Genomic DNA, 24,120 nt, shown 5'->3' with positions numbered 1-24,120 from the left:
GCAGAGTTCGCTAATTTTCCCGACTCGGAAAAAAAACTTTTTCCTCGAGGGTTTAAAGACGTCCGCAACGAAAAAGAAGCGTCATATAATTAAAACAGTACTTTTAATTAAAGTTAGCAAAATGTTTCCCAAGCGCATGATGATTCCTCGGGCCTTGTTGTTTGTTTCCCCTCCCCCTCCCCCCACCCTATTTTTCCCCATTCTCGTCTTGTTGTTTCTGAGAGGAATCTCTCAAAAGTTATTAAAAACGTAACTGACGTGTGTTTTTTTTTTTTTGCCCCCTGTATCCAGGTAATCCCGACATACTCATCTGCGGGAACTGTCGGGAGATGTTCACGGAGCTACAGGAACTTCTGGACCACAAAAAGACGTACTGCAAGCTGCGTTTCGCTTGCAAGTGCCACACCTTGAACGGCGTCAAGACAAGTGAGTACCACTGTGCAAGGTCACGCACTGGGTACCTACTCAGTAAATTTTTTTAATGTCTTAACATCTTAAGCTCTTGGTACGCGTCGTCTGGTTGGGAGTTGTCCAATTTCGCGAATGTAACCGGAAGTCAAATGCAACGGAAATGTTTAACCACGGTGCTTCCAACTGTAGCGGACGGCGCGATACAAAGTTCGCAAAGCCAAAGGGAAACTTACAGCATTAACTCTCTAACGAACTCTAAATAATATTGGCAGTGTTTTAATTAAATTCCATGTTGAAAATCAGGTCCCCAATCCATTTTTTTCGCTTTTATCGCAGCCATTTTATTACATAGTTTAAAATTTCGCTCTGCAAATGGAATGAATGATTCGATAGTACACGTAGCTCCTCCGGCAAAATAATTATAGAGGCGGGTGGGGAAATAACGTGTGATTGGCGTCCAGAAATGTAGCTGAAAACACCATTTGCGTATATTTATCACGCTCGCCATTATTTCAAAGAATGTTTACATTAAAATTCGTGTCCGAAATTTTAATATTATAAGTGTATTTGCAACATGAGAACATGAATTTGCTTATTTACAAGGTAAGTCGTTACACATCTCTGGCTTGCTGATCTTTTTTTTTTTCGACATGATACAATAAAAAATTATCTTAGTTATTTCATATCTTTTTCTTTAAAATAAAATATCATTAGCATCTGATTTATTTCCTACGTAGTTACTTACTTTTGAAATTATGTCTAATTTACATTATATAAATAGTGTTCAGATAATATATATATATATAAATTATGAAGAATAAATATTACTTATATGCTAGTTGGTATACAAATGATTAAAATAAGGATTGTGTAAAAGTTATATTTTTGAATAATTAGGCAAACTGTTACTAATATGTAGGGGCTGGAAAAACTCGCGCTTTCAATGACCTCTAGGCTAGACTCCACAGTCATGCACGTACTCGGGGTAATGTCGCCTGCTCATTGGCTACTGACTTGTGATGCGTCTCCATCGGGTGGCTGTGATTCGACACGTCATTGGGCCAGAATTTTCCACACCAGCGGCGAGCACTGCGATATAACTATTCCAATTATAGCCTATTTCGAAAAATATTCCACAAAACTTTCCTGTCTACTAATATGGCATATTTATATATGTGCATGTGTCTTAAAAGCCACCATCTTGTTAGATATATTCGCATTCACTTGATACTTAAACAGACCATTCTTAGGTGTCTACTTAATTCATCCATAGTTGTGTTAATCGCCCGAGTTAAATTAATCTTAGGTAGGCCATATTAGGAACATCTAACTCACGCAGTTAAATACAGGGAACTTATATTTTTGTGTAGCGTATATAGCTTTTTCGTGTCCATAATTTGCTTTGGTGCTTCTTGTTAATTTTATTCATGGGGGGAAAAATTAACAAAATAAATCAAGTGTTCACGTCAACCAGCTGTTCGTAAACTAAGAATATTCTTTACTAGACAAGCACTTTTCAGAAGCTACCATATAACTTGTTTGCTTAGTGAAAAGTATTTGTTTTATTAATATTGATACAATACAAATATAAAGACGATTATGTTAAAAGTATAGTTTTTTTTGAAAAGAAGATAAAAGTCACCTAAGAAATATTATTTCCTACATCCTTAGAGGCAGGTTTTTTTTTTGTTTGCTAAAAATAAATCCTAACGTTCATGGGACTGCAATAAGGTTTAAAATTAAAATTAAAATGAATGAACTGAATTGACATTGATTTTATAATGCAGTGATTACTGAAGAATAGCGTCCAAGTAAGGGTTAATGGAAAAAAAAGCACGAAAAAAATAGAGGAACTTCGGGTATTATGGAATAGTCGGTTAATATGGAATAGCGCAGTTTCTCGGCTGACAAGAGTCGCAACCATGCGGACACAAGTGGAACTTCTGCTCCTTTGTACACCTTTTCAACTGCCCAGACGCCATATTGTTTGGAGTTTGTTACACCGTACATCGTGCGTTTTGTATTTCTACAAATCACGAATATTGTGCAGGTGAGCTTATCTGTAAGAACAATAACTATTTAACAATTGTAAATATTACCACTGTTATAATATATGTAAAGTAGAAGTATTGAAGTGTTTGTTTATATATTTCTCAAGCGTATTACGGCTTTTTTTCTGTAGTTGCCACCACGTTAGTTTCAAAATGGCTAGTGCGGTTAATATGGAATATCTGGTATTCCAAATTACCCTCCATTTTGCAAAGTATTCCATAATACCCGCACATTTTGTTTCTTAACTGGACAATTATTATTATTCAAAATACGCAGTAAACTATTGTGTTGTTCGTGATATGTTTATGAAAGTTATTTTAAGAAATATATGTAAATACAACATTTGTGCAAGAACTCAAAGGGGCCCCTCCAGGCTCTGTTGGGGTTTGCCACCCATCAGGGTGGGTTTAGATAAACATTTTTGGCCAATGGTTTGAACATTTCATATCACATACGAATCCAACCAAAGAATCACCCACCCTGTTGATCCTCGATGGACACTACAGTCACACAAAGAATCTAGAATTCATCAGATTGGCACGGGAAAACCACATACGCATTGTGAGTTTGCTCCCACACTGTACTCACAAGTTACAGCCATTAGACAAAACATTCATGGGGCCCCTTAAAGTGTACTATAGTGAAGAGGTTCGGCAATTCATCAGGCATAGTTCAGGTCCCATGAAGTCTTATGACATTGCAGAACTCTTTGGGAGGGCATGCCTTAAAGTCCAAACTGGAGAGATCGCTGTCAGTGGATTTAAAGCAACAACGATATATCCCATAAACAGACATGTTTTCAGTGATGTCGACTTCATTGCTACAGGGAATGACGTTACTATTACTAGACCTAGTCCTAACCCTAATTATAGAGTACCACTTGACACAGCTGACAACGAAGAAACCGAAATAGAAGTGCGTGTGGTGAGTGAAGTCAACGACTTAGAATGTGATGGTAGATCTATACCAATGACTGAATCACATTGTAAGACTCAGTTATGTGAACATTCAAGAGATTCCCCTTCAATGGATCAATGCCCTGCTCACTCATCTTCAAGGCTCAAAACCATTGTTCTGCCCAAGGATATTTCTCCTGTTCCTGTAAGAAAATCTACATCTTCCAACATCGGCGTAAAAAGAACTCTTGCTGAAGTAATCACTGATTCACCATACAAAACCAAACTTGAAGAAGCACTTGCAAAGCGTAACCGAAACGACAAGAAGTGTAAAAGAGAGAGTGAGAAGAAGAGCACAAAGAGAGATAAAATGTGGCCGAAAGAATAGCAACATTCATATGAACATGAATACAACAAATGACCCAGACATCACACAATCTACTACTACTGAATCTTCTTCTCAAGCTGGACCTTCAACTGTTCGAAGAAAGCCTAAACCAAAAAAACTTTTTATTGAAGAAGATAGTTTCAGTAGCAATGAATCTCACGAATACATTTCAGATCAATCTTCTGATCTTAGTTTGACTGTTCACAAAGACAAACCAAGTAGTGACGATGCAGAGTGCCTCTTTTGCCAGGGTAAGTTCTCACAGGATACACATGGGGACGAGTGGATTCAGTGCACAATGTGTGAATTGTGGGCACACAATGACTGCTCTGGAGCAGAAACACTTGTCTATGTCTGTGACTTCTGCAAATAGCTACTTTTATAAATGTTATTGTTGTTTTTTTGAAAACTTGGTTTTGTTAGGTTTGACTTTCTTTTTGTGATTTACTAATTGAAATAGTTTCTGTATAACCAGTATTAGTAATTAATGATTCCTTATCTGAGAATTCATTGCGTCTACGAATTCTGCAAGCAGGTGTTTCTTTGAAACCCTATTTAATGTTAGTGTTTAGTATTTTATGGTATTTTTTAAAAACCTCTCGACATTTTACTATTGCCTTTTTTTGAAAATTACAAATTTATTACTTTGTATAGCGTCTTTGAAGATATATTTATCAGTAAATAAGTGAGACAATTGAAAATTCGTAGTATTCCATATTACCCATACTATTCCACATTGCCCCGAAATTATGTTATTTTGGAAAAATTTAAATTGTAAAGACGTTATTTATGCTTAAGTACTTCTAATTACTGGACTTATGTATAAAAGTATTGCTATCATACTAGCACAATCCCGGTAACCATAACTTAAATATTGTACTTTTTACATTTGGAAAACAAAGTGGTATTCCATAATACCCGAAGTTCCTCTACTTAAGTGTTGTACAACATCCAGAAAAGGTGCACGTTGAAATGAAAAGTACAGCAGTGGAAAGAAAGCAATATGACAGAACTGGTGCAAATAGCATTAACTATTCCGCGGAAACAAATTCACTTACAGATAAATGTTATATCAGAACTTTTCGTGGGAAAATAATCCAGTGTTAATTGTAGATTTCAAAAATAGTTTCAGGTACATGCCTATTGTCGGCACACCAAATTCTGTAATTTTGTGCGGAAGCATTAAGCTTTCTGGATGGCCTGGCCAAAAAAAAAGAGCAATTTATTTTTTTATTGCTTTTTTTTTTTTACCATTTCTTCAACCGCATACTCCACTTAACATTGCATTCTGAAGGAAAATTCTTACGAAAATAGGCACAGATATTTTAAATCGTACAAAACATAATCTAATATTTTTTTGTTTTATTATGTTTATTGATGTGCGCGTGTTAATACTGGAGAGCTAATCAGGGAACGGTTTTACAAACATTAATTACTGGATGTATTGGGGAAACACGAAGTGTAGATGCCCGGGTTTAGAATCGGAAACCAGGGTTCCTGCGAACACTGTATATTTGTTTTTGTTTGTTGTTGTTGTCTTTGTTGTTGTTGTCTTTGTTGCTGTTGTTGTTGTTGTCTTTGTTGCTGTTGTTGTTGTTGTCTTTGTTGCTGTTGTTGTTGTTGTCTTTGTTGCTGTTGTTGTTGTTGTTGTCTTTGTTGTTGTTGTTGTTGTTGTTGTCTTTGTTGTTGTTGTTGTTGTCTTTGTTGTTGTTGTTGTTGTTGTCTTTGTTGTTGTTGTTGTTGTCTTTGTTGTTGTTGTTGTTGTCTTTGTTGTTGTTGTTGTTGTTGTTGTCTTTGTTGTTGTTGTTGTCTTTGTTGTTGTTGTTGTTGTTGTCTTTGTTGTTGTTGTTGTCTTTGTTGTCTTTGTTGTTGTTGTTGTCTTTGTTGTCTTTGTTGTTGTTGTTGTCTTTGTTGTCTTTGTTGTTGTTGTCTTTGTTGTTGTTGTTGTCTTTGTTGTTGTTGTCTTTGTTGTTGTTGTCTTTGTTGTTGTTGTCTTTGTTGTTGTTGTTGTCTTTGTTGTTGTTGTTGTCTTTGTTGTTGTTGTTGTCTTTGTTGTTGTTGTCTTTGTTGTTGTTGTCTTTGTTGTTGTTGTTGTCTTTGTTGTTGTTGTTGTCTTTGTTGTTGTTGTTGTCTTTGTTGTTGTTGTTGTTGTCTTTGTTGTTGTTGTTGTTGTCTTTGTTGTTGTTGTTGTCTTTGTTGTTGTTGTTGTTGTCTTTGTTGTTGTTGTTGTCTTTGTTGTTGTTGTCTTTGTTGTTTGTTGTTGTCTTTGTTGTTGTCTTTGTTGTATTTGTTGTCGTTGTCTTTGCTGTTGTTCTCTGTCTTTGTTGTTGATGTCTTTGCTGTTGTCTTCGTTGTTGTTGTCTTTGTTGTTGTCTTTGTTGTTGTCTTTGTTGTTGTTGTCGTTGTATACAAACAGACAGCGCGCTCGTGTGCCTCCCGCAGAGTCGGCCGGCGACGACCTCACCTCGGCGATGCTGCTGTGCGTGGCGTGCAAGGACTGCTTCCGCAGCCCCTGGGACCTGATGGTGCACGTGCAGGCGGCGCACATGATGAACATCTACGAGCTGGGCGTGCCCAAGGCGGCGGCGGCGGCGGCGGCGGCGGCGGCGGAGGGCGACGACGACCTCGCCAAGAGGGGCAGGGGCTGCTCGCCCGCCGCGTCGCCCAGTCCGCGGTCCTCCGACGGCAAGGAGGTGGGTGCCCTACCCTGACCACCCCCATCCCCAACACATCAGTCAGTCTCCGCACGCACACGGTGTTCGCCTTGCGAGACTATCCATGTGCAAAAATCAACAGTAATTTACTATCGATGTGCAAAAATCGACAGTACTTTACTATCGATGTGCAAAAATCGACAGTACTTTACTATCGATGTGCAATAATCAACAGTAATTTACTATCGATGTGCAAAAATCAATAGTACTTTACTATCGATGTGCAAAAATCAACAGTACTTTACTAACGGTGTACAAAAATCAACAGTACTTTACTAACGGTGTACAAAAATCAACAGTACTTTACTATTGATGTACAAAAATCAACAGTACTTTTCTATCAATGTACAAAAATCAACAGTACTTTACTATCGATGTACAAAAATCAACAGTAATTTACTATCAAAAACGTAATAAATAGGGGACATGCACTTTTCGCGAAAATATTCCGAGTCTAGCTGAAAGTTTAAAACACTATAGCATTGTCTCTGTTTCGGGATTGGGTAAGTTTCTTTCAGGTACCTAAATGTCTGCTGTCAGTAAAACCAATCACAGTAATTCAGTGCGGAAGTAATTTCGCTTTGAGTGACTCGGTAAAATGAAGCAACGACTTCTCTGGCAGACGGCCGCCAGTCACAAGGAAGAAACAGCTGATGCGGATACACCATGATGCAGTGAAATAAGCGTTCAGATTTTGTCGCGAAAAATGCCTGCCCCTAGTAATAAAGTACAGTTAAACCTCGTTCACCCGGACAAGCTGGGACCAAAGGAAATCCGGATAATCCAAGTAATATTGGAAACAAGCCAAAACAAAATCCTTAAATAAGCAGACCTGACGTTTATTTCGATAAAGAACAATGTTTTTTTTTTTTTTTTTTTTTTAACAAAGTGGCATTGTATGCACCCAAAAATTGTTTGCAGGTCATAAAATATATTTTAAAGAAATAATTTTTCACGTCATTTATTAACAAAGAAATTGTCAACTTTTTTTCTGTTTCAAACATGTAAGGCGTTTGAATGAAGCATGTTAAGGCACATTATCGGGTGCTGTATTTTTTGTTTGCATGGATTTAGAATGCAATGGTCTTTTTTTTTTGTGAACATTAAATAAAACGTATACAAATCTGATCCAGATTATCCGGAAATACGGAAAAACGAGGGCCGTAAAAACAAGGTTTTACTGTACGTAGAAAATAACTATATAAATTTGTTTTAAGTTCACTGCAGTTGTCGCCACGTGGTGTGCTGTGGTAAGTATTATTTATTTTATGTGGGATGCACACACACACACATACACACAGTATACGCATTTGACTAAAAGGACGCACATTTGGACGAAAATTCGAAACTTGGTGTGATACTATCTCATCAGTAGGATACGATAATACAGTCTTGACTATGTATATTTAACGAAGCAGACGTACATTTCACGAACATTCTATTCAGTGGGATGCAATAGCCAATTTACGATAGGATATAATACTTCCAGCAGTCTATGGCAACAAAAGTCTTTCGCTCCCTACGTCAATGCCTCCAAAAGTATTTGGCTCCGAAAAACGTATTTTGGTCCAAAATTATTCGGCTCCAACAGTCTTTGAGTCCAGCTTTCATTGGCTCCAGCTGTCTTAGGCCTATCTGCTAACTGGCTACGAGATTAGGAGGGTATGAAGTTACGAGATTATAGGACTACAAGGCTTTAACTGGCTACGAGACGACAAGACTACAAGGTTTCAACTGGCTACGAGGCTATAAGTCAACGAGGCTTTGTGCCTACGAAGCTACAGTACTCCAGGACTACAAGGCTTCAACTGGCTAAGAGGCTACTAGGCTACGAGTCTACAAGTCTACGATACTACAAGTTTACGAGGCTACAAGTTTACGAGGCTAAGAGACTATTTTGTATAAGTCTACGAGACTGATGGCTACATGTCTACGAGACTACATGACTAACTGTTTTTGACTCCATTCAGCTGCAAGGGATAATTTTAACTCATGCAAAAGAACTTGTTGCATGTAGGCCCGATTCTTGCCGATTCTTGTCGACTCTTGTTGTGTTGAGGTATAATTTATTTATTTGTTTTGTGTGGGATGCGGGATGCTCACTAATGGTCGCAAGAGAAGGAAGGCTACGCTAGACATCAAGGAAAAGGAAGTTCATTTTGAATGATAGTGCTTCTCAGCTGTCACAAGGCATGTTATTTGACTGAGGAATGGATATTTTTTGTTTAGATTACACTTGATAAAAATATTTTTAGTGATAATTTCGTAGCATAAATGCACAAATTAAATGTAACTCTGAATAAAATTGCGTGACTCAAATAATTAAAAAAAAAATACTTTATGCAGAGATTGATTCCTCATAAATAACCATAAACACTCGGTGAACATCAGTAGAAGTCTCGACAGGATTAATGAGCACACGAAGAATACCATCAAAATTTTGGCAGAAATTATCAGGAGCACACGGAGAAAACTAACGCTTGTTTTTCCATAATATCGGTCATGTAGTCTCGTAGCTTCGTAGCCTCCTAGTCTAGTAGCCAAACAGCAGCTAAGCCTAAGACAGCTGTAGCCAAAGATGGCAGGAGCCAAATACTTTTGGAGACATTGACTTTCGGAGCGAAAGACTGATGGGGCCCAAGACCTTTTGTAGCAATAGACTTTTTGGAGCCATTGACTGTTAGAGGCGTTATATCATATCGTAAATTGGCGATTGCATCCTACCGAGTTGAATGTTCGTGAAAACCTACGTCCTTTTCGTTTTCATAACGCACTGTACGTCTCAACGAAAAAAAAAATGTAATAGCATTCTAATTGCCCTCAGGCGGAAAATTATGCAGTCTATTGAAGGAATGTATTCAAATTATTTTTTTTTCTCTTAACTTGTGAAACAAATTGAACACAGAGAAATCACGTAAACAATTTGCTTCAGTAGCCAGAACAGATACGTTATCATTCTAACTCCCACACAGTCTGACGAGCGTTTCAAAACCCAGATCGCTGACTATTTCAACCATGTAGGTATGGAGTTTGTGTATGTTTTGATGTTGAAGTCACTTTGGTCAGCAAAACAGACTGTAAATGTAGAACTCGCTAGGAAGAATCTTAATGATATGATGAAGTAGGCATAGTTAGACGAAGATATCATCTAGTGCTTCAATTATAAACATTGGCACAACATTGGATTTATCCACTTCCTATCGTTTTGAATAAATGGTTTCAATGCCGTCTCCAAATGGATTTCTACTGCCCAGCTATACTTCATTCGCAAAATATTATTATTTTTTCCTTACGTAACTAAAACTGGTTGGGAGGGGTCTGGGTTAGAAAAGACAAAGTGCGTCTCAGACCGAAGCCTATACGCCTGATCATGCTGGGTTTCAACCATGCAGAAAGGAAAGCACGCACCATGTGCTTTGTTGCGGGATTGGCCGGTCACGGCAGGCGTAGACACGGGGGGAAGAACCCTGGGCTTAAGTCATGTGCGGTTAGATAATTGCAAGGCAACACAAAAAAGATGGTCGGTCGGGGCAGGTAAGTTTCATCCAGCTCGGATCTTGGCAAGTCCGCCAAGTGGCAAAAGAAAAAACGGCCCGAAGAAGCAGCATTTACCCGGATGCGATGGAAATATATGTACCTGGGGTCGACCCCCTGTGGTGACATCGGTCACTCTGGTGGCAGACGCGTTATCGCGACAGGAACCCTCATCTCTGTCCAACCAGGGGCTCGGAAGACCCTGACCAATTCCTCTTGGTCGCTGGTCGAGGCTCTCGCAGCAGATTCGCCAGGCGGGGGGGGGGGGGGGGGGAGGGGATGTCTGCAATTCTTCCGCGAGGGTGTCGCTGTAGGCCCACCGTGGAGGAGGTAAGTGGTAAGGGGTAAGGGGGGGTTAGACGTCCAGAAGGTTGAAGGGCGGTGATGGGCGGCCTGGGACGATATGGGCTCCCAGAGAAACCACACCCTGCAAGCCCCCCCCCCCCCCCGAGGAAAGTCCTCGTCCATCAGCGGACCGTCAGGGCGGAGGTGGGGGTTATCGACGCCCCGTCCCTCAGCCCTCGGGGCGATTGGATCGGACCGGGGCGATGTAAATGAAGGGTGGGCCCCTTCCCCCCTTACAACCTACCCGCGCGCCAAGGGCGTGGCCCCACGGCTCGTTGCACGAGGGGTTTGGGAGGGTAAGGGGTTGCAGGAGACCGGACGGAGAGGAACAGTCGCATCAGAATGATTCATTACCGACTTCCGACGACCCAGCGGCGAAAAAGGGGAGTGTTGGCGATGAAGGGGATGGGGAAAGAGAAGGATGAAGGGGAGGAGGAGGACGAGGACGAAAATAAAAGTGAGGAAACGTTCCCCGATAAAAACCGTTAACTGTTCTTTTCATTTAATTTTTTTTTTTTTTTTTTTTTTTTTTTTTGCGCGCATCACGTGACCGGTGGATTTCGCGCTGCGAGTCGGGAGATCGCGCGTTGAATAATTTTCGAGATCAACGCTTGTGAAGGAACTGATTACTGGTGAAAGGAAATTTGATCTTTATGACGCAGTCAATGATTTGGTAAATGGGAACAAAGTTATTTATTTTTTGACAAATATAGTATCGTCATATCATTCAAATTTCTCTATTTTCTTTGATCCCGCGATGATTAACTCGTGGTTTTAAAATCTTATTTTAATTACCTACTTTACAAATTGTTGATTTTCTACAATGCCAAAGTTTTTACTGTTAAAAACCCTATTGGGACCTTTCACATTCCTTGTAGGTAACATGGTTCCATGCATTATCAATGACTACTTCTAAGTAAATTTTTTCATCCACTTATAACGTGTAGATATTAATTTCCCCAATGTTGGCCTTCTGAAAAATAAGGCACGCCTCGCAGTAGATATACATGTTTCTACTGTGAAGGTGTCCAGACCATATCCACGAGAGAACGACTTTCCACGAATGCGCGGTGACAATGTTGGTTGCTGGCACTACCGCTAAATGCAAGTGGCACTACCGTTGTTAGTAGCTCGGGAAGTTTAGATTTACAGATCACCAAACAGACGAACAGTCTTCCTATATGCAAGGCGTTTCAAAGTTACGTCAGAGTTGAAAGGCTACACACAGTTGCTAAATTAGTTCAAAGAATGATTTTTTTAATATTTATTACCCGGAAAAAGCACAACAAAATAGCTTTGAACACTGTCGTTTAAGTGGAAATGCGTGTCCCTCGTCAAATACAGTCGCTTACGTGAAATAATGAATTATTTATTGCCTTTTGGTAGTAACGTGCTGTAGCCTGTTAATTAATGTCTGACTATTATGATTGTATAAAGTCAGGACAAACGTTTCAAAATAGAAATAGCAAGCAATATCAATCTGAAATGGCGAACCCCTTATGATTATAACCATAGAGTTAGGAATTGTCAAGATACGGTATGCCGTGACTTAGTTGAAGCCATAACTTTACGTCGTCATCGCCATAATGTTCCGCCCAAACCACTGCGGAAATTGTGTTTTACCACGTCTAATGATGGTTAGTAATTATGAATTACAATCTCCTAGTAAACACAATCACTTCAATAAAATACAGTCCTTTTAAACACAATGTTTAGGGCATCTAACCGAAAAGGCGCAGACCAATATCGGGGAAAGAAATGTCTTTACCCGGTTAATATTTCATCATGCATACACGGCCACGCTCTGCTTAAAACACGTCCAACCTGACCGGTGTTGTGTTACTGTCTTTACATGTAGGTGTCGTTAGAAAAACATTCATCCTTTCACGAAACGCTGCATTGGCGATTTTTGTAAGGCTCCTTAAACTAATTAGGTATGTCAACAAAAAATGGCTGACATCTTTTAAAATGTACTTTTCCAAGAATCCTTTTAGGCTAAATGTGAATCACACGTAGTTTCCGCACCCGCCGCTATAATTCGTTGCCGTAGCAGTTTACGTCGAAAGCTTTAACTATAGACGATTAAAGCTAAGACTATTGGGGGGAGTGGGAAACTAAACCCCGGATTTGGACTAAAAAATTTTCGACAGGAAATTTGGTTAAAATACTGCCCATATTGTTAGAATTCATTGTACAGTAAACATTATAAAGTTTCCATTTGGATTTGTGATTTGTGGCGCTGATGGCAGCACCGTCTGTTACACTATTCCGTTCCGAGCGCATTCCGTTCCATTCACACGAAATCACTCCCACCAGATGCCGTATACCGAGAGGTGAGATGTGTACGCATAAACAACCAGCACTGCGTGTTAGGACCGAGCCAGAGAAACAGCCTGCAGCATCGCTAGTCAAACACCCCCCTTCCAGTAGCGGATCCTGAGGGGGGAGGGGGGGGGGATAAGGTGCTCAAGCACCCTCCAAAAGCATCTGGGTCCACTATTGTTTTATTGTTTGCCTTGATAAAGCCTAGCCTCAGCTGGGTCAAGCCCCTCCCAAACCAAAATCCTAGAACCGCCACTGCCCCCTTCCCCCTGGTCATCATCCCAGGCAGTGATGACGGACGAGCGCGCGGTAAACCCTGTCAGTGAATAAATCCAACACAGGAGGAACCACTGGCCTGTCGTTCCCACGCTTAAAAGAAAAGGACCCGCGGCTTCAGAGGTCCTGGTCTACCGTTCAGCTCACAACCGCATCGCGTGACGACGGGACAAGGATCGGAAGAACGGGAAGATACTCAACTTCCTCCGCGTATAAATCACGTGTTTATGTCGTCCATTCCTGTGATTAGTTTCTGCGAACGTAGTAGCCCTTCACCCCCCTCCCTCCCTTTTCCCGAAACCCCACGTGTACGGTTTTTAAAAGAATGGCTTCTCTCCCGAGGACTGAAAAATAAAAGTCGTTCACGTGACCAGATAACGACGTAAGCTGGTGAAGTCACGCTGCCATCCTGGCCGGCTCCCACGCAACTACAGGCTGCCCGGGGAAGCTCGCTCCGACAGCTCCCGGGCTGATACAGGGTGATCCACGAGCGATTATTCTTTTCATCATTTGGCGCTAAAGACGTCGAGTTAGTGAGGGACTCGTTCCCACCAAAATTGACGCAGAGGTTCGACATATCGTAAAAGTGTCACAATGAACTTCTTTTTTTTTTTTTTTGCGACGGGGATGTATGAATGACGTTGTTGACCAACGGACTGTACGATCACATAAATCTAATGTCGCTTAAGCAATCAGCCACGTGGAGCGACAAGTATGGTTGTAATTTCAATCCGATGGCCAGATATTTAAAAACAATTATCTTGTCAATAAGTTATATCAGTTATTTTATTTCGATTCCTAAACGAAATCTTGGATCCGTTAAAGCTGGGTTATATAGCTAGTAAAAAATAAAATATTTATTTTGGCAACTCAAAAATGTTCTAGCATCTTATCTGTGATGTTCAACTGTATAAAATAGAGTGTGATAATACGGCACTGCATTTACTCCTGGGTCATTACTGAATTAATTGTTTAATCTGATGTTTCGAATTATTCTGTTAATTTTGGGAACAGGACCCTCGTTTATATGATACATTTTATTTTTCAAAATAATGTAAGGAATAAGCCTAGTGAGTGGTAATAACTCCTCGTGTATAGATGTCTTCGGGTTATTTAGGGACCGTAAAGCCTGTGGGAAGCGAGATTAACTTTTATTTTCATTACAGTAAATCCAATAAAACCAATCAAAGATTAACAGTGTTTAACGTTAGTAAAATAATGGCCGAAAATTGAACATACTTCCTTAACATAATACGTATACCAATTGTACGTGGAATACCTGCATTCACATTAAGTTTTGTTCAAATATTTAACGAATATACACGATAAAAATATTCAGGCGATATACCATGGATAGGCTTAAATGACACACAATACAACTAGAAGTAACACTCTTCAACTAAAAAATTTTGATGTCAATAAAACTGGAGACTACTTGAATGATTTTATCCCAAAAATTGACAGTGTATTATAAATTGTAATCCATCGCAGAAACTGTTGTACAATTTTAATCGGTAAATTTACTGTTGTGAATTTATTGAAATCTTTGGAAAAAACATTTAATTTTATACTTGGATGCAATAAATTTTAATATTTTACGTTTAGTACTATAGCGAGGTTAATTAGAACTTACTTGTGTTATAAAATATACAAATTGCCAAAAAATATTCTTTTATCTATAGTAATATTATAAAGAGAAAAGATTTGTTTGTTTGTATTGAATAGGCTCCGAAACTACTGGACCGATTTGAAAAAATTATTTTTCCATTAGAAGCCGACATTATCCCTGATGATCATAGGCTACTTTTTACCGCGTTATTTATTAACAACATTATTTAAGCAAAATATTTTAATTTTTCTATCTTTGTAATTCGATAACTAGCAACTGTCCGTCGTCGTCGTGTCTCTCTTGACGCTCGCGTTCCCACCACCGCCTGCCTCTGCTCCCGCGCCCCGCCCACACCCCGCTCGGCTAGCTAGGCGTCACTGCGGTGCGGGAGGGGAGTCTATGTCACTAAATAAATGTAGTTTAAAAAACTAAAGAAACATGCTTTTAAAGATTATCAAACTAAAAAGTAAAAAATAATTTCAAAATTTAATTTATGACAATAGTATATAAGCAATACTAGTATAAATGAGAAAAAAGCTTGAGGCGCTTTGTGCCATATGTTTTGTATATTTATGACAATAGTATATAAGCAATACTAGTATAAATGAGAAAAAAGCTTGAGGCGCTTTGTGCCATATGTTTTGTATATTTAGCGCCCCATGCTTTTTTTCTCATTTATACTAGTATTGCTTATATACTATTGTCATAAATTAAATTTTAAAATTTTTTTTACTTTTTAGTTTGATAATCTTTAAAAGCATGTTTCTTTAGTTTTTTAAACTACATTTATTTTTAACTTTTTAGTTTGATATTCTTTAAAAGCATGTTTTTTTTTGTTTTTTAAACTATATTTATTTTTAACTATTTAGTTTGATATTCTTTAAAAGCATGTTTTTTTAGTTTTTTAAACTATATTTATGTATAATTATCATAGGGAAATGAGTTACCGACACTACCTATTACCATCTCAGATAACTTTTTTGAGTTGAAACGTCACAAAGAAATGGTAAAGTCTCTCCGAATCATTTACAGTTAGATGTATGGATATAATCTTAGAATTTACCGGGAAAAAAACATTTCTTTTTGGCGTGGCCGGGAGTAGAACCCATGATCGCTGAATCCGAAAGCTGACGTCACAGAAGTCGCGCGCCTTAGACCGCTCGGCTAATGAACGTAATGATATTGGTGGGACATTTTACAGTGATGACCCATCACTCTTAATCGAAAGAGTTACAGACGGACAGACAAACATACAGGTGAAGCTAATATAAAGCATGTAATAAAGTGCCGCGCGGCTCACTCGTGCGGTCGGCATATACAGGCTAATTCCTGTTGAACACTTCGTCTGTTTTGTTGTATAAGTTGAGATAGAGCGAGGTATAGAGTATGAAATGGGTTAGATAAAGAGATATACCTATAGATGTATAGAGCTATATAGAGATTTATATATAGAAGAGATAGAGATAGTGTGAGGTATATATGTATATATGTAGATATAAAGAGATAAATAGCGATAGAGAGATACATAGATATATAAAGATGTAGATAGAGATAAATATATGTTTAGAAAGATGGATAAATGATTTGTATATGTGTAACTCTTCAAACATATTACAAAACAAAACTGATTGAGGCATTGCAATGCATGCCGAGCATTAGCTAGATAATAGAATCTTTTCAATATTAGTAATCTCTTATTTTTCAGCTTTTTTCTATAGTGCTTTAGAGAGTCTAGATTAATTACAAACCACCAATTTATATACATACATATATATATATATATATATATAGGTAAATAATTATACACTGGCAGAACAACGTCTGTCGGGATCTGAAAGTGATATAAATTATTTTGCACACTTGACATTCAAATTAAGAAGACAATTACTAACTACATCTGATTTCGAAAAAGGTCCCCTTCACCCTGTGTTCAGCCCGGGCAACGCCGGGTACTGCAGCTAGTCTTTACTAATGACTTGGCTTCGCATGAGTCAGTAAATATCTTCACATGGCCAGTTTTCATTTAGGAATCACGATAAAATAACAGATATCTAAGTTACTGAAAAGTTAAAAATTAATTTATTTTATCTCGCCTTTAAATTATATAATTTATTTTACAAACACTATGCATTTATCATGACAAATATAATTACAGATGGTTTGGAATGTCCACTTGCGATGTTAACATTATATTATACTTATAACGTAAGGGTAAATTCGACAAAAAAAATCTGCTGCAGTTTTATCACGTAAAAATAAGTTGAAAACATAATAAAACACGTGGTCTTAAAGGGCTTCCCAAGACGTTAAACCAATGGCACAGCCTCACCCAAATGTTTTGTATGTTCTTGAGGTTTCTCTTTGACATACAGTGTAAACCAACAATGATGTTTGTCCAAAAAAAATTCAGGCCGATCTTCACCATTGCAAGTATCAGCTATAAAAGAAGGATGAGCCAGTCTTTCAGTATTCACCAGAAATGTGTAATATCTATCCTAGGTAACGAACAAATTAATGTGTTTTAATTTTTCAAAAACACTTAAAATACGAAAATTGGACACACAATTTAACATATAATTCTTTAAAATAATGCCGAGCGTGATAAATATGTACGAAAATTGTGTTTCAACTACATTTTTCGACGCGATTACTCGTAGTTTCTGCATCCGCCGCTAGAATTCACTGCCGGAGCAGCTACGTTGACTATATTATAATTTTATTAGTAGACCAAAATTTGTAAAATATAATGAAACGGCTCCGATGGAAACGAAAAAAAAACCAATTCTAAACCCCGGCTTTGGACCTGATTTTCAACAAGGAATTTTATTGTTAAAACACTGTCCATCTTGTTAAAATTCATTATACCGTTAGTTTCAATACTATGATGGTTTCCCTTTTGGCTCTGTGAACTTTGGTTCGCGTCATCAACCGCAGGTCGCAGCACCGTGGTTACAAATTTTCCGTTCCGTGCTACTTCCGTTCCATTCACGAAATTTCTCTTGCCAAATTCCGTTTACCAAGGGCTAAGATGTTACACATCAAAAATCATTTTCGTTCATATTCAGTTGGAGAGTAGAATTCGACGGTGTCCCAGGGACTTGAACACATTCGCCACAAGAAACGGTGGCAGAGGTTGCGAAACAAAGGGTGGGTTGACTGGGCAAGTTTGAGGGATGAGGGGGGGGGGGGAGGGGGGAGGGAAACCTTAGGACGTCTGAGAGCTCTCTCTCTCTAACTGGGAAAAGTTAGACGCCGGGTCTTGTTTGTTGTTCGTAAAACAATCACAGCTTCGGGATTGACTCTCGCCTCCCGAATCAACATCGAGCGGGCAAACACGGCCCGAGTTCCGGCTCCCTCGTTTTCGACCGACCGCGCGGGTGTCTCGTTTTCCTTGCGTCCCCCCCCCCCCCCCCCCCCCCGTCGGTACCCTGATGCGGTACCCCCACCAGCCGCTGCAGCGACCGACGTCCAGCAACACTGAGCGATGCATTAACACATGCGTGCATGTTTCACGCACGAGGGCTGTTCGTGAAGTATGCTCCGTTCGGACATCAACAAAGAAACTCCTGAGAAAATGTTTTTTTTTTTTTTTTTTTTTGACGTGACAACGTCTAATAAATCGATGAACGCCGGCTGCACGCACGAAAAAGGACGACTCGTTGTCCCGTTACGCTCATTATCCCGTTACCCTCATTGTACGCTTGAGCCGCATCTATCTCTCTTCCACTCGATTGGAACAACCATCGATTTGACTTTTTCGAGGTACGTTAAACTTGAAACACTCCCATTCGTTTCCTTCTTTTCCTATCATCGTCCTATCCTTAACAGAATAACAGCAAACATGTATAAAAGTTATAGTTAAAATAATATCTTCGTTAAAGTAATAAACATATTTGAATTAATGAGTACAAATAAAAGTAAATTTATCAATTAAATTGTAGATTTCATTTCACTCCTTTTTTGTATCCATACAAAATAGTGATAATTCAATAAAAATTATTCAATTTTATTCATGAAAGTATGCAATCATTTCATCAATGTTTTGTTATGACGTCACGTTAAACTATCGTCCGTAAACCGAATTTACAAAAAAAAAACAATTTTTTTTCACTGACAGTTTTTTTTTTTTTTTTTTAGTTTACTACACATTTACTTCCAATTTTCACATAATTGCCATTTAGTTACAAACACCTTTCGCAACACTGCACCAGTTTTTTTTTAACCCCCTCTGCACAGAAGTTCTCCGCCTGGGAATGGAACAGACGCCTTGACCATAGGCATCATGCACTTCGAATCCGCAATGCGTGTAGCCTAAGTACAAGTTCTTGGTAAACATCTCAGGATAATTTTCGAGCAATCTCCGCACTAGAGTCGAAAAATGATTTATACATTTTTTTTGACGAAAAGTGGGTCATTTTGGTTTTTTTTATGAAACCTAATTCAACAATAACAGCAAGAATTACAAAATTACGATTTTCAGCTGTTTTAATTTTTAGGCGGCGAATCTCTAAGCAAAGGGGTTAAAGAAACTGGTGCAGCATTGCGAAAATTGCGTGTAACTGAATGGTGAATATGTGAAAATGTAAAGTAGGATTGTAGTGAACGTAAACTGTCCATAAAAGCCTTTTTCGCGAGTTTATTATTATTTTTTTAATGAACAAACAGAGCTTACTTTACGAATAGCTGTCGTATAAAAGCTGACATTTGACATTTATTCTTTTTCATAATTGGTTAGTTTTTAGTTGCCACTATAAATGTATTTGTACATTATGTAAAAGTCAACAGCATGTTCAACAACTGTTGGCTATGTGTACATTATTATTGTCAGACGTAGACACTCGAGTATATGTAGTAGTATGTGTAGTATGTATTGGGAGCTTCTGCGGCTGTTTCATAGTTGATGTGCTAATGACGTCCGCTTTCTTGGATTCTGACGTCACGGGGATATCTTGGTTTCAGAATGTCCACAAAATTCCTCTAAAACGACTCAAAAATACTCAGTATCACTAAACGTTTCCCTATTTCGAGTAAAAAGTGTCCAACCTGCATAGACACAGGGAAAACCCTGGGTCGGGTCACGCGGGGATAAATCAACCAGCATTGAAGCAAGCAAGGCCGCTATTGAATAAAGGAGGTAAGGTTCAGGTGAGATGAGTTGTGGTTTGGCAGAAAAACGCTGTCTTGCAGAGGTGGGAACTTGGGCTTTTCGGCCCGCATTAAGTTTGTCATCAACTCTTCCCTGATATGTCACACCTCGGAATGCGGACGGTTCCATATGTGGTCGAGTGTTTGAGAATGCTGTTCTGACCCCGAGCCTTTGACACATTCACCCAGGGCTAGGCTCGAATGAGTCATCGAAGAATCGCTCATTTAGTCCCAGTGTGGTTTAAATGCAAAAAAAAATGTGTAATATTATGTATAAGTAATATAATGTGTAGGTACGTTGACAACTGAAAGCCATAAAATTAAATATCGTCATGTTTTATTTTCTAATAAATAATATGATTAATTGGAAACACGTCATTTTCACTAAAAGAAAAGAATAACATATAAACACTTGCCGATCAGTACTGTTCAACGACACTAATAGAATAATAGTGAAGGAAATTATATTTTATTTTAATCTTCTAAATTATCGTGCATGCAAAAGCAATTACAAAATAATGAAATAAAGGATTTATTGTTAATTGAATCATCCCCCTCTTTTCTAATTAAAGCTTTGTTTCTAGCATTCCACTGCAACAGGCGATTTTTGCTGAACGTTCAAAATAAAACACAGAGGGATGTTTTTATTCCTGATAGTTTAATTAGGAAATACACGTTTGTAAAGTCGAGCAGTTAATGCTGCGTGTATTCTGTCTTGTGAATCTCGCTTGTGTTAGTTAGTATCTGAGCCTTCACCCAGTAATCAGTCTCTAATTGCTTTTACTGTGAAATTATAAACCTGTGCCGACCCGATCGGTTTATTGGATGAAAATTATGTTAATCCGGACTTTACTACATTTTTAAAAATAATTTTATACTTGAATTTTCACAATAAATTCTAAAAAGTTATTTATTTTATATTTTGCTCGTGAAAACTACTGGCACTCTTGCATAGTTGGTTAAATTTCATAGGTTAGCAGCCACTCACGCACACTTTTTCCACTTTATATGTTAAAATAACCATTTACCTTTTTAATATAATTCACATTTTTCTGTTTCATCATGGGGGTTCGTTTATTCATTCTTTATGAATCATCAGTATCAATGGTTCGAACAAATGATTTCAGTTCCAAATACATACCACGAAAATACATGTTCAACAACTTTGTGTCTCTTTATATATTATTATCATTACTATCAGACGTACACACTAAACTATATGTGTTCATCAAATTTTGTATCATTTAACACATATTTAAGTATAAACTATTTTTTTTCCTCGCACCGAAATTATTTTACATATAAAACATGAATTTTTCAAATGGTCGTTTATCGTTTAATGCTCACACAAAGATATTATTTTTATTTCGTTATCATTACTTTCCGAGTGAAATAAAGTTTTTCAACGAAGCATGATTGATCCCGTGAACTATTTCGTTTAGTAGGTGCCTAAAAAAAAAGTCGGAGATGAGGAGGTTAGCACACGAACTGCTAACTTGTGGTAAATGCTTTAAATGTAGGTATGCTAAGTGAAGTTATTTTCATTAATTAAAAGTATTTTTAGACGAATATCTATATGTTTTATGATTCTTTTGCGTTATTAATTGTCACAGTCCCATTTTTAACATTTCGAATAACTGTCTATAAGTAAGCATAACAGAATGGGTTAAACTTTACTGTATTAAAACGTCGCAAGTTACAATCGGCAATTTAACGACGTAACTATAATATATTTATGATGAATTTATGTAATTTCTTTGTGTCAAAATTTTCAAAATGATGCAATATTATTATAGCTAACTAAAAATGAATATAATAATCTGGAATGAATTAAATAATATTTAATTAAGTAGCCGGAAACACAGATTTCTGCTTAGCACATATTAGAAACACTTAATCTTCAAAATTACTTGAACAAAATTCCATTAATATAAATCCAATTCCCTTAAACATTTTGTTGTAATAATAACACATATTTGTAACCAAATAGGTATTACTGTACAGCGATAAAATATTTGGCTCTTTATAAGCGCACATATATCACGCAATTGGTGAAATAAAGTATTAATTTCAATGGTTTGGAACTATATTTTTGTCAATTACAAGTCTGATCAAGAATCTTCTCAAAAACGTTTTGGAGAATTCGTTATGTTCTTTTTATCAAATAGTTTTAGGTTTATTGTTGCTCAAGCCTGCCTAAATAGGAAAAAAAAATACAAATATTTTTAACTTAATTTTTAAACTTTATAAATTCAAGACTAAGTTAGATTATTTTAAAAGATATATATTTTCGCGGCTTATTTAAGATTTCATCCATACCAATCATTCCAAAAATTACTGTATCGGAACTAAATATTTAATTTAAATTAATTTAAAATGCTAGCCGCTTAGTTAAATTAACAACCTAATTTCACATTGTTTTGAGTCCCAAAAATTAGGAGTCTCGCATTCAGTAAATAATCACAAATTCAAGAACTAGTTCTCGAAGAAAAAACCAGCCATGCTACATCCTACCCCACGAACACAGGCCCTGAACCCTCGAAGGCCAGAGCTTTTGCGTTCATCGGATGCGCCTACTACGCCTGATGACGTCAGAACACAAGCCCGGCGCGCGGTGTAATAACCAGGCATTTAAAGGGGATGGGGAGGGGGGTGAGTGATGGTAACGTTTACTGCCATTATTGCCTGCGGCTAGGTCACGCGGCGACTCGCTGTGGGTCGTAAACATGGGCGCGGGGGGGGAGTGTGTTTTACTGGAACTGAATTAGATAAAAAGAAAGCCATCGCTCAAGCGTAATGAGAATGTGAGTGGCGGTGGGAAAACCGGCATCCGGTATTCCACTCCGGTCCGACGTTCTAATGAGCGTCGGGCATAGCCTGAGTCCGCACTTGTAACCGTCTTGCTGTTAGGCAACAGTCGAGAAGGGGGATGAAAAATTAAAAATAAAAACTCCATATTGATTTCAACAGTTTTCATGCCATAGGCAATTTTTATTCAAACATTTAAGGACTCCGCCTACCTGGGCACACACACTGTGCGCGGAGCTTCAGGAAAAACAACGCGATTTCAAAACTACTCAATATATCCGAGTGGGATGTGCTTACGAAAAGCATTTAATAGTTCGCTGAGGGCCGAAAAGTACTTTTGATTTCAAACTAAGTTTTTAAACTGCAGTTTTAGAAGAGTTAAAATGGCCAAAACGCATGTTTTCAGAGTAGTTTTTAGGCGTAAAACAACCAGTACAGATTCTTCAAAGCACTTAAGGGACCTGCATTACACCTTTATCTTAATTTCTCCGCAATATAATGTTACGGTCACCGCTCAAATTTCACAGTTATCCCGTGACGACGAGAAGACTGGCGCGTCAGTTCAGAGCCTTGCGCTTAGAGGCTATACCGCGCTAAAAGCACCAACGAGCGTCGCGCTTATTATGCCGCCTCACTAACACACACACCCTTGACGAGGCGGGCCCCTTAACATTGAAACCATATATCTCAAAATCAATAGATTTACCAAAGATGACGAAATTGTGCACATCGAAAATATTATTACTGAAAAGTATATCCAAAAAAAATTATTTCTACAGTAAAAGATTACTTGTCAAGGTAAGCAACTAATCCCAGCAGCAAGTCACAGGAGCGTACGCAGAATTTCACTTCTGGGGGTAGAGGGGAACATAACCACTTTGCCCGCTGTTCGCTTTCAAATTCTTTCCATTTTTTTAGTGGTAATATTAAAATATGTATATATATATATGATTAGGTCATGTATTTTTCATGAAGATTTCCGGACCAACTGTGTGACATAACTTTTATCATTGTCTGTGTTCCGTGGTTGGCTGGGTTTATTTCAAGTACATGTGTACCTGTCAGCGCACCAATCACAGCCACCCACGCGTCCTGAATGGCCCGGTCAGACAGGACAATGGCTTCTCCTGCAGACGACCGCCATTCACAAGGGAACAATCGCTAGCACGGGCATACCTTATTGTAGTCTAATGAGCGATGTAGAGACCTGTAAAATTGGCGATTTCAAATCCCTAAAGGATAGACTCCATGATCCTCTATGCACTGGTGCAAATCACATCTGCTGATTGGTTACCGACTCGTATATTTGAATATTCAACTTTACTTTTAAATAACCATACAGATTGTGCTGAAAATTGGTGGACGATCGTTAAATTACATAATATTAATTATTCAAAGGACGAAAATATTATTGAAAAGTCAAATCGATGGTTGTTCCAATCGAGTGGAAGAGAGATTCCACGCATGCGTACAATGAGCATAACAGGACACATCCGTAGTGGGACAATGTGCGTTACGGGACACTTTTTCGTGCGTGCAGCCGGCGTTCATCGATTTATTAGACGTTGTCACGTCAAAATGTATTTAGACATAGGCGATTAAACAGGTTATAGTTAAAGT

General features: G+C 38.3%; 1 protein-coding gene across 3 annotated transcripts in view; it reads left to right on the top strand.

Moving 5' to 3' along the window:
- The window catches only part of LOC134538386 (uncharacterized), an 835,281-nt gene that overhangs the window by 805,545 nt on the left and 5,616 nt on the right, over nt 1-24,120 (top strand). For all 3 annotated transcript variants that reach the window (XM_063379668.1, XM_063379669.1, XM_063379667.1), the window contains 2 exons: nt 292-426; nt 6,190-6,440. In XM_063379668.1, the coding sequence (XP_063235738.1) occupies nt 292-426; nt 6,190-6,440 (386 nt within the window). The remainder of the gene's footprint in view (nt 1-291; nt 427-6,189; nt 6,441-24,120) is intronic.

The sequence above is a fragment of the Bacillus rossius genome, chromosome 13 (genome assembly GCF_032445375.1).
Source record: "Bacillus rossius redtenbacheri isolate Brsri chromosome 13, Brsri_v3, whole genome shotgun sequence".
Classification (NCBI taxonomy): Eukaryota; Metazoa; Arthropoda; class Insecta; order Phasmatodea; family Bacillidae; genus Bacillus; species Bacillus rossius.
The sequence above is the reverse complement of the archived record's forward strand: the minus strand, read 5'-3'. Positions and strand labels throughout refer to the sequence as shown.